The sequence below is a fragment of the Sabethes cyaneus genome, chromosome 3, assembly GCF_943734655.1.
Source record: "Sabethes cyaneus chromosome 3, idSabCyanKW18_F2, whole genome shotgun sequence".
Taxonomy (NCBI): Eukaryota; Metazoa; Arthropoda; class Insecta; order Diptera; family Culicidae; genus Sabethes; species Sabethes cyaneus.
The window spans coordinates 38903745-38915971 of record NC_071355.1 but is presented as its reverse complement, the minus strand read 5'-3'; the positions used below and the strand labels follow the sequence as shown (position 1 = coordinate 38915971).

The window sequence follows — 12227 nt, the reverse complement described above, 5'->3', positions numbered from 1 at the left end:
CAAGCGGGCCAAAGGTAAGCGATGGAAATTGGCAACACCGACACCGAAGGCAACCGGAATCCGACGGCACGTCGCGTTAGCAAAGAGGAGCATGATGTTATTAGTAACCAATGGTCCTTTTAAGGGCTGCAAACGAATTGAAGATGGTTAAATAAATTTTTTCTCGATCGAGTTTGAAAATCACTTTTCACGTTAAAACTTTTAGTTAAACGTACCTAAAACGTAACGCAACTCGAAATACTAAGCTGCAACACAAATATTCTATAAAACATTTTTTGCAGTTGCTGAAGTGGTATTTTCAACCGAAAGAAAATTTAATTTTAAAAAGGCCGAATAATATTCAGAATCTCTGTGAAACAATTAAATCAAGAATGAAATCAGAATATTTCGCTCTTCTCTTACAAATATAAACTCAAATAATGATACTCACAGATAAACATACACATGCCAGAAATGCAGTTTGCATAAGTGTTTGATTTAATGGTTCGACATAAAGTTATATTTCATCGAGTAAAACATGTTAGCAATATAACGAGTATTATATGTCTCTTATTATATTGTCTTCTCCTTTTTCTGTCGCGTTGATTTTCTTTTTTAATCATTTTGTCTTCTGTCTTCGTTTTTCCTCCCTTCCCGTCCCTTTTTCCTCTGTTCTGCTCTCGTTTCTCCATTTTCATACTCCCGTATTTTCCCCTTTTCTTTTCCTTCTTTTCTATTCCATTTTTTTGCTCTTACTCCTCTTTTCTACTTTCTATTCTAACAAGGAATACAACTTGAACATATGAAATAACAAATTCCCGAATTATAACAATTTTTGCCGAATTCACGACTTTTTCTCGCATTTCCCGCTTTTCCCGAGTCTTTGGCCGCCCTGTGCAATCTAACAAGTGCGTAAAATAATGTTTGGATTGATTGCAGTGCCACTAAAAATGTTTTCTAGCTCCAAATTCTGTTCCGTGCCAATATTAAGCTCGGTACATTTCTCCTATGACGCAACGCTCAAAACGTCAATCAAAACTGTTTGTAAAAGAAACAGTTTTTTTTTCCATCAATCGAATGGAAACCAAAAATACCAAAATTGACAAAAATCCTCATTCCATCATCCAGCATAGAGAAAAGAAGCTTAACGTGCACTTGATACTGCATGAAATATTGATGATCCAGGATGCAAAATAATTCCCAAATCCATTTACGCCTCACGAATTTTCCATTCCGCCACAGCTGAACTGTATCCCCGGAAACTGCGCAACTATACCTGCTATCAGTGACGCAAAGTTCAAAAAGAGTGTACCTACAATTATTGCACCACTAATGGAGAAATAAATTAGAATCAAATCGCAACCAGAAGCTCGCTAGGCAACTGATAATAACTGCTAGCCAGGTAGTGTGTCAAGTCATGCAATGCATGCAGTTCATGCTAGAATGAACGAAAATTGCTTCGAATGATGACGCAACCATCGCCTCACTACTCACGTAAGGAAGGTCACATTCGCTAGCTGAATTTCCGTCACCGGAAAATGTGATGCGGAAAGTAGAAAATAAATTTGTTTGCGGAGCTTGCTGGCTTTTGATATCGTAAAAGGTGAGCTTCGTGATCTCGGAGAACTAGCGAATAATGCTGATTCCAATTCTGTCTGATCTTTGGACCGATAAAGCATCGCATGTCGAGCAACAGCTGATGTGTAGAAGAGATGGTATTCGAAGTTTTATGTTTTATATGTTTTCGATTGAAATCAATAATATATTGATCAGACGCTTCGAAATTATTGTTACAATAGTAAAGAGACTGGTCTTTCAATCAGTTATTCTATTTCATCAGCAAATTATATAAAGTTGACATCAGCTAAATTCAAAACAAAATTGAATTGAAATGTAAATTGACTTAACTAACTAATTAAAGAAAGATAAAGCCGTTAGTCTAAAACAGGAAAGGCAGAATAATAAGGACGAAAATAAAAACATCAGTCATACGAACTGTCCGATTCACTACTTCATAGGTGAGAAATATTAATAGAACCCTGGAACTGGAAAGAGCACTTATGGACGATTGGATGAGTGACGAAGGAATCGGAATCATCAAACATCCATATCTGCTTGATGAGCTGCACTTCTTGATGCCCGGAAGCGATGGAAGGAGTATCACCGGCGGCGAGTCCATCCGTCCGTCCGATGTTTGTTCGTCGGACCGGAATAGAACCGTCGCTCGTCGTCCGTACGAAGATGTCACCGATTGCGATGACGGCGGGGAACGAACCGGAACCAAATTAAGTTGCTTGTTCAAGTGAAGCAGCAATTTATTGGATGTACACAACGCTTGCTCTGTAGTGAGAAGTAGGAATTGTATTTGCATTCCAGCAACATGGCAAGTGAAAGACATTTTAATTGAAAGCACGAGGCTGCCCTATTTTATTAGCAGTTAAAAATATTTTTTCTTTGAAACGAGAATATCGACGGAGGAGTCCGATGGTGGCTTCCGAGCTACTCTGGCAATTGAATTACGCTTTTACCGTGGATGCCGAATAGTGCATGGCCTCTCGGATAGCAATTATCATTTACTGTTATTGCAAACGTCGTCTGAGCAGGCGATTGGCAGAAATGGACATATTCTAATTAAGAAATATGTCAATTCCTAGGTAAAGCGGTGGATTATATTGGGTTTTACGTTCTACTATCACTCAAATTTAATGACTTAATTAGAGGTATATTTTTACAGCGGTAATAGAGATGTTCCAAATACACATCCAACTTCATTCTACTTAAGATTTTCGAATGATGATATCGAAATAGGTCGAAAGGTCCTAGTATGGTTTATTTTAGATTGAAAGGGAAGATTACGTTGCCTAGATTAGATTTTCTATAATGGTTCACTTTCAGGACATCAATTTGGTCTATGTTTAATGTTCAGACGATAAAATCGGTAGCAGGGAATGGGTGTCTTTACACTCTAACATAATAGTTTACTTTCAGATTCAGAATAATGGCTTGCTAAATAGGATCTTTTTCTACTTTCGGATCAATGCGTAGAAGATTATTCTATCGATCTCCTATCAATTGATCGACCTGACCTCTTTCCGTGTACAAATATTTTTGGAATGACACCCTACCTTGCCGTAATGGAGATGTCCAGGATTCTTATCTTCGAGTTAACTGTAAAATTAATCGATTCATTCTCCATTCTTTTTTTTTTGTGTCCATGAAACTAGTCTCATTCCGTCTTAAAAACTACTGGGTAGTTCCCGGAACAATGGGTTCGCTCGGCAGAAATTCTCTGGGAGGCTCTCTTTTATTAAAAAGTTTCGTTCCAAGGGAGAATAAACCATTATTTAATAGATCCTGTTTTAATGGAATACTTGTGAAAAAGTTATCGAAGGTTATTGGATGGATCGAATAATACGGTTTAACTAGCTACTTAACCACCCTTTTTCCTTGGTTTTTTCCCGCTTATTATCCACTTTTCCTAAAATGAAATTTTGTTGAAGATACTCTATAAGAAAAATTTCACACATAAGGTCTGAATATTCGAAGTAAATTGCGTTAATAAATTAGTTTTCGTTCCAGCTACATTTCTATATTGTTCTTTTCCACACACAAGTTTACACAATCATTTAATTACCAATGTAAATATCCAAGTTGCAGAACGGCACACCACATTTTTCACGTACGTCTTACCGCAGAATGTTATTCCAGAATTTATATTCTAGTTACCGTCACAAAAATATGAAAGATTTTAAACGCTAATTGCTCTGCCAATTATTAATGGATTTTTGTAGGTTAAATACCGATCGATTCATAAAAGATAAGAGCAATGTGGTTTTCATTTTCGATCACTAAATAGTGAAAAGTAACGAAAAGTTTTAAGGTCAAATCTTCCCATACATTTTCTTCGTGATAAACTTACTTCACAGGCAGGGACGACAGTTAAACCATCCATCTGTTCATTGTAATTTTTTTTACAAAACAAAAAGTGACAAAACCTCTTCGTTCCAAAAGGTCAAAGATTCTTTACGACGATTAAGCCTACAGCATTTTCCCAAGCAGATGGGAAGTACGCCAGAAAAAGTGATGAGGTCTCCTCGTCGCTCGTCCCAACAAATTGAAGATTTTTTTTGGTACTGCGACTTAACCCACCTGTGTTGGGAAAATGCATCTGAAAAATTGACAAAATTTCCTTATCCTAACGTCAAAGATTCTTTACGACGATTGAACCTAGACTAATTTGATATCTGTGTTGGGGAAGTGCGCTACAGCTGTACCGGCTGTAAGCCCAAATAAGTCGCACTCATTTTCTTAGCAACAATTTATAATGATGATCGCGCGAACGCGAAAATTTTTATAATTGATGAAATATAATAACTGACGCGCGCAGTTTCGTTGGATCACATATCATCTACCAAGATGAACCCTGATCTATACCTTCCTCTACTAATACATTCCGATATCGTGATACTTATGGAGATGCAGTGATACCCGCGGTCTCTAGTAACAACAAGTATCGGACTAACATTCCTTCCTTTTCTCATTGTCACTTGCGCCACGTCAAGCAATAGGCCTTTAAGTCAGAACCCTGGTCACGATGGTTAAATGTCAAATAAATTTCTAGCAGACAGATAGCTTGATAAGCGGGATAAAAAGTTCTGCTTCCGTTAGCGATTAGAACAAACATTTCTTAACAGTTTAGAAGACGATAGTAGTAAATTTAAGGTGATTGTTTTAAAGTGAATCTAAGGTGAATTTCTAAAATAATAATTATTTCATACTTAAAATTATATTATATCTAAAACATTTAGCAGTGATCCTATATATACAAACGATAGCGAAAACGTACATTTACGGTAGCAAAGCCTACATTCATGCCGTGGTGAGCAACAAAATCTTTAACCTTATACCAGTTTTCTTTACTCATTATATTAAAATATATTTATAGTTGTTAAGATCTTTGTGCATACATCAGTTGAACATAATTAAGCAGATACGAGAAATAGTAAACGTAAGCATTTACTGAAATTGTCATCCAATGAAATACCTAAATCAACATTTATAACTTTGTAGGTTAATTTTTTCGTGCACTTGCGGCATCGTGCAACTATAATAAATAGTGATTAAAATATCGGAAATACTCTCGTTTCTCTTGCTTATAAAATCAACACTCATGTAGTACAAATGTGGCCAGCGTCGTTATTGGTCAATTTTTAAGTATTAAGTCAGTAGAAGTTGCACAATGTGAATTTCATGCTATTCCTAAGCACCATTCAATTGGTTCTTTGTGATGCCAAATCATATTACCCAATCGATTTCTTTTTATAAGTGACACATACTTTTTTCTGTATGGGCTTATCACTTTGACCACAACATTATTGATCTATTGTAATGGACACATCCTTACCACAACACAATATATTCTCTTTTTACTACTTTTCCAATAAAGAAGCATATATTCCCATACATATAAAATCATAACCGAATCGCACTTCCTCAACACAGATATCAAACTGGCATTGATTAAACCGTTGTAAAGAATCTTCGACCTGTTGTGATAAGGCAGTTTTGTCATTTTTCTGACGCACTTCTCTAACACAGACATAAAATCGGAAGCACGGTTGTTGCCTGGCATCGCTAGGCTAACGACGAGAACACTATTTCCTATTATTCCATTCCAAAACGAGCTGTCACCGTGTTTGGACCTGTTTCTCAAGCTCACCCTAACAAACGCACCTTTTTCCCGAAGTCTTTGAGCGCCGGTACGGACTTATCGCATTCTTTTTCATATATGTCAATTTTATCGTAGGGTATCGGATTGGATGGACCCCATTAGAGAAAAGTGAAAAACTTCTCACCACGTCCGGCAACCAGAGATGTCACATATAATTCTGTGTTTTTTGTTGGAAAAATCTGACAATCTGTGCGACGAGGAAAAATATCTGTGCAAAAATCTGTCCGATGCAAAACAATGAGAAGGAAAGAGATAGTCATTTTGCTGGCTATTTCCGTCTCTTTCACTCTCATGTAAAAGCTCAAAAATCTGTTTAATCTGTGTAATTTGGCAAAAATCTGTATTATATGCATACAGATTCTGTACAGGCGACTTCTTTCAAATATCTGTTAAACACAGAATAATCTGTGCATGTGGCAACCCTGCCGGCAACTCAAGTGTCCTCTCATGTGCCCCCTGATTGGTCCATCGAAGACCTGACCAACACCCTCTACACTATAATACGCCATGGACCTAACTATAGTCTCGATGGAACTTCCAGTCTATATGGAATGGTCAGTTGATACAGACTGCAGGAGTAGTGATCACTTCCCTATCGAAATTTCGCTAGTGGGGGAAGGAGGGTCATATCAATCAAAAAGAAGACAATGGATTTTCGATCTCGCGGACTGGAGAAGTTTCCGAAGGACGGACCATATCTCCAATATGGACAGTTTTAGAAATTGAGGTTATTCCGCGAACAAGTGCTAGAGTTGGAAGAATATCGATAGGTTGGTGGAATCCAGAAGTGTAGAAGGCAGTCAAGCTGCAAAGAAAATACTGAGGAAGACAAAGAAACTACCGGACGATCATCCTGGTAAAATCGATGCACTGAAGGCATTTCAGTTGACTTGGAATGATTCCAGGAAAACCATCTGGGAGGCAAAACGTAGTTCGTGGGAGGAGTTCGTTCCATCATTAATCCTAGTCACCAATCAGTCTTATCTGGCGAAATGTCCGCAAGTAGCGCAAAAATTCTTCGGACTCCTCCAACTCTCCTTGTGGATGGGGTATTGCCGGAAGATCCAAAGGAAGCTGCTGACATCATCCCAGCTAGCATTTTTGTATGTATATAAAAGTGAAAAATCAGCATAACGTACATACATGCATGCTAATAAGTCGTGTTTGATGCGCAAAATAGACATATCCGTACTATTTTGGAGGCGATGTACGTGATGAGGAATAATTATTCGCATTTCATCTATATAAGTATGTATATACGATAAAATCCGATTAAGCGCAACTCACTCCATACTGCTATACAATTCTGTGCTGAAAATCGTATGTGTGTCAGTTTTTATCGTTATATACGACTGAAAATCAACTTAGGCACACTTTATCAAGCATTAGATGCGATTCCGAATTTGTTAAGAGATATTTACGATAATTTTCATATATTGATGTACGATTTGGTGCTAGCTGGGATTGCAATGAGCTATCTTCAACAAGTGTACCAACTTTTGGATTTGGATGAACCATATTTCTCTGGGGACCCAGTCCTCGTCGATAACCAATACAATTGTGAAATCTCTATGAGTGAATTGCTTTGGTTGATTGATCTGGGTAACGGAAATTCCGTTGAACCAGACTTGTTAGACGAAAACCGTTTTTCTGACGTTGATCCCACTGGCGAAACCATGAAAAGACTCCAAGGTGGTTGATAACCAACAACCTATCACCTTGCTAAGCTGTACCGCAATGACTATGGAAAGGATCATTAACAAAAGGTTAATCGAAACTATGGAAACCCGTCAACTTTTTTATCTCCGTCGCGTCGGTATGGGTTTCAGCATGGTAGAGGTGTGAATCTCTACCTAACCGACCTCGAAGGCAGTATCGACGTTGCCTGGAATAAGAAGAGACATAGTGAACTGGTTGCTTTGGACATTAGCAAAGCATACGAAAGAATATCGAACAAGGTGATTATTCGGCGTTCCACAAGGTTCGATATTTGCAGTGACTCTCTCCAAGCAGGGCGTGTAGCTCGTGATTCATATGCCTCGGCCACTCTCCGCTTTCCATTTGTAGTAGCCAAAAATAGTCCGCAACACCTTTCGTTCAAAAACGGCAAGTGCACGTATGTCTTCCGTAAGCAAAGTTACTATCTCAAGTCCGTAGATGACTACCGGTCTAATGAGTGTTTTGTACATTGTCAGCTTTGTGCAGCGGCGTATGGTCCCAGAACGAAGCATATTGCGGAGGAAAAATTAGGCTCGATTTCCAGCTTGAATGCGCCGTTGGATCTCCTTACTCGTATTATTATCGGCGGTGACCAGAGATCCTAAATCTACAAACTCATCAACCACTTCCAGTTTATCACCACCAATAGTCACTGTCCGTGGGAGTCAAACGTTGCTTTCTCTGGATCCCCTCCCTCGTCCCTACACATGTCAGGTTTAGGTGTGTAGCCCTTACGAGTCAAGAAGAGGTACATGAACCAGATACAATTGCTGCGAACTCTAGGACCGAGGAACGAGGAAGACGTTGATGTACATTGCCAAGGCTACTGTCCTTCCGGTGATTTTCCAGGGATGGGGCATTGTCAGCCGAAGCGAGAATAGTGTTCGCAAGATAATAGAACCAGTCTTCTAGGCTCTCTGGATGAAGATGGTTTGACCATAGTCTATGGAATTAACAATCGATGTCGACGAATTCCTAAAGGTTACTCTATCTTTTCACCAGAAGCTAAGGCTATTATTCTTATCTTTTATTTATTGTTGTTATCTTCACGGATTCAGCAAGCTGCGTCTCAGCAATTCAAGGAAATATTACCAACCATCCTTGGATCAGAGCGACTCAACTAGAAATGGATCGAATGGATGCTGTGTTATGTTGGACACCGGGTCATACCGGAATCCCAGGAAATGCCAAAGTTGATGCGATGGTCAACAAAGGAAGAGAAAGCGAAATACTTGATCGTAAGATTCCAGCAGTGGACAGGATTTGATGATGTGGGCAGGTTATGTAATAAGCTTGGGAATCCAAGTGGTATAAAGCTCGACATGTGAAACTTGGAAAGATCAAACAACCTACGGCGGCATGGACAGACGGGAAAGACCGGGGTGAGCAGAGGATTTTGACCCGTTTGAGAATAGGACATACCCTGATGACTCATGGTTGGATATTTTCAGCCCCTTAAGCCATGGCTTCTATTTCTTCAGCCTAAGCCTAGTTCTAGTGGAAGAACAGGTGGCTTCAAAGTTCTTTCAATAAAAAAAATATCAGAATATTTACATTTTTGAGAAAATAATTATCACATATTAAAGTTGTATATCGGCAAAGTGTCCATTTAGTGACACTTACACGTTTTTACACGGTTTGTTTCTTTTTTTTCGAATATTAAGGACGGGGCAACTTAGGAACCATTCATTTATTTCTGAATAGATTTAAGAGAGACCCAGCATTCGTATTCACGTAGTCACGTATTCACGTCACGTATTTTATAAATGGTCCCTAATTTGCACCGTTCTTGAGTAATCGAAAAAAACAAACCATGTAAAAAAAGACTTGAGTATATCAAATTGGCCTAGGTTTAGCCGCGGTCGTAAGAAATGTTGTTGTGGTAAGGGGATTTTTACACTTTTTCTGAAACATTTCCCTAACACAGACATCAAATTGGTGTAGGTGTAATAGCAGTCGAAAGAAATCGTGTTGGACGAGGGGACTTTGTCGCTTATTCTGGCGTAATTCCCAAGCAGAGACATCAAGTTGGTCTAGGTTGGTAAATCGTCTTAAAGAATCTTTAACCTGTTTGGACGAGGAGACTTTGTCACCAGAATCTAACTTATGAAATGACACTCTGCGGTAAGACGTGGTCCTACGTCAAAATCAATCTGGAATATCTCTGGGAAACGGAACCATAATTTACCAACATATTTTTCCATTAAAAACCAATCTAAAGTGATTCTTATAAGACGTTTAAAACTAGTTGTTTAAAAATTTAGTGGAAATCAGTGCAGATAGAGCCAAAAGTGTAACTGAAAGTACCTTAATTTTTGGTGTCGGTAACGTAAAGGCTAGTTTTGAAACTATGACTAGATTTCGACGACGTAGTCAGTGGAATTGAAGCATCAGCAGCAATAGTTGAACTGGACAAATATTTTTCTGAACCGCATCTACTCAGAAAAGAATGGTGGGGAGCTCGTAAATCGATTTATCCTAAATAATACGATTTAGTACGACGCCTCTGTGATACCAGCCACATTTGTTCCTTGCGAAAGACTGTTCTCTAAAACTGGACAAATTGGTCGTTCAGTACAAATTGGTCAAGTAAGTTGGCAGCGAATAACATCGAAAAAGTGTTATTTATCAATCATAACTTTTAAAAGAAAGATAAATGATTAAAACAAAACCTACATTACATTTAATTTTTGTAAATTTTGCATCAACTTTTTTCCTGAAATTTGTTATTTCATATGAACAGGTAACAAAACGTCTGCGCTTTATTTTTGCCTCATTTTAAACTAGATATGCTGAAGATCTGTTCAGAAGAATAGATTCGCTTCGGTAAGCTGAACAGCTTGAATCCGCTCCCTAGTACCGAGTCTAATTTGATATCTGTGTTGGAGAAGTGCGCTACAGCTGTAGTGTTCGGTTGTAATATGATTTTTTATGTATGATTGTATGCGTTTCAAGGATATGTTACTGATAAAAAGGGATTGAATTGTTAAAATGGCTCCAACGTGGGGAACAAAGTAATGATTATAGCAAAGTAAAAAAAACTATCACATTGCGTCTCTTCCGAAACGTTTTACTCCACTCAACCGGGAAGTCTCAACCATTTGAAAGAAAAGTTTACAAACTTACCCAGCAGGGACATGAAGAATCCGTAGGCTATGCAAAGTTCTCCTCCGAATATCCACCGATGCGAGATGGCCGATGCCAGCGTGAACGGGTTGCCGATTATCGAAACGGAGAAGTCCGAACAGACCACGTTAAACAGGATGATGTTCATCGGGGTCCACAGCTGGCGGGAGCACGAGACAAAAGCACAAAAACGGAAGTAAACCATTAAAGAACATTTATCTACTCCTTTCACGCCAAGCCTCGAGCGGATATTAGCGGCCACTCGAGGCGGCCAGTTTACTTTGCTGCGGTAAATCAAGTTCGGCACGAGTTCCGAAGGAAGATGGGAAGGAAAACTTTTTAAATTAATTTTTCTTCCAACAGGAAAGAGTTACATTCACTTTCATGTTGGGAAGTCGGGGAAAACGAATTAAAATGATGAGGTTCAAGTAGTTGGCTACAACCATTATTTAATTTTATCAGTTCTTGTCACTGGATGAACAATCAATTTATCATTCCGTCATAATTGAATAAATTTTAATTCGTTTCGTTTCGCAAACCGTGCCGTTGGTCGATGTCAATCGCTGCGGAGGATACCCACCTGAACATCCTTGCACATCAGCGCAATCACGAAGAGGTTGAGAAAAAATCCGAAAAATCCAATAAAGAACAATGTCACTGCGGCTGCCACGTAGGCCCATGGTTCCATCAGCTCCGCTGGTTGTCCATCGATGAAAACGTACCAGAGGAAGCCATTGTCCTCGGAAGAGTTGTCACCGCTGTTCCGGTTGTTGACCAGCGGGATCCAGCGGTCCACCGCGGCGGTGACGACGGCGGCGGTGCTGGTTGTTGCAGGGACACTGGATACGGTTGATGATGATGATGCGATGTACTTACTGATATTGACGGCAACATTGGCGACAACATCGAAGTCGCTCATCGTACTACCCGGTACCCGTCGTAATTGCACGACCGAGAACAGGGCATTTTCTTCCGAATTGGCTAGTCAGCACTCGTGCACTATTTCACCTTTCGCGCTTGGTCACAAACGTATTTTGCGTTGAAATGGTTTTCCCTATTGTTGGTCGTTGTCGATTCGTTGTACAAGTTTAACCAAATTAGTTTACTATAAACTTTATCTTAACTGCTTAGATGCTATTTAATTTTATCCAAACACTCCGAAACAGGACTGAATGTTGCGTTTTAAATTTATATCCTAACTACACCGGATATGTTGTTTCACTAGTCACGAAGTATTATCTCTTAATGAATCTTATTTATTTGAATTCTACAATTTCCGCATTAACAGGGCCAGTTTGAAATTACGATGGGAACATCACTTCTAATCACTAAAAGAGGAGGTAATCTGAAAGTAAGAAAAAATGAAAAAAACATTTTTAATACACGATTGCAAAGGAAGCGACCATCAGTCGGATAATGATCAAATCTTTCGTTTGTGCCTTCCCATAATCACAATTAATGATTAACTCAATCGTTAGTTCAGTTGCTAATAAGCTTAACATCAGAAGGCTGTTTCGGAGATACCGTTGGTTCCAAAAATTGGAACCCACTTATGCAATATAAAGCGGATTCATTTACAGCCTTCCAGTTACGGATAATAAGACCGAATCCTTTGTACTGTTACGCCTGCATTCACATGGTAGAGTTCAGTACAAGTAATACTATACAGTAA

General features: G+C 38.9%; 1 protein-coding gene across 1 annotated transcript in view; it reads right to left on the bottom strand.

Moving 5' to 3' along the window:
- LOC128739483 (vertebrate ancient opsin-like) overlaps positions 1-11474 on the bottom strand; it is a 37132-nt gene extending 25658 nt beyond the window's left edge. The window contains exons 1-2 of the mRNA XM_053834977.1: positions 11136-11474; positions 10556-10715 (exon numbers count right to left, since the gene is read on the bottom strand). Of these exons, the coding sequence (XP_053690952.1) occupies positions 10556-10715; positions 11136-11474 (499 nt within the window). The remainder of the gene's footprint in view (positions 1-10555; positions 10716-11135) is intronic.
- Positions 11475-12227: the final 753 nt, after the last annotated feature.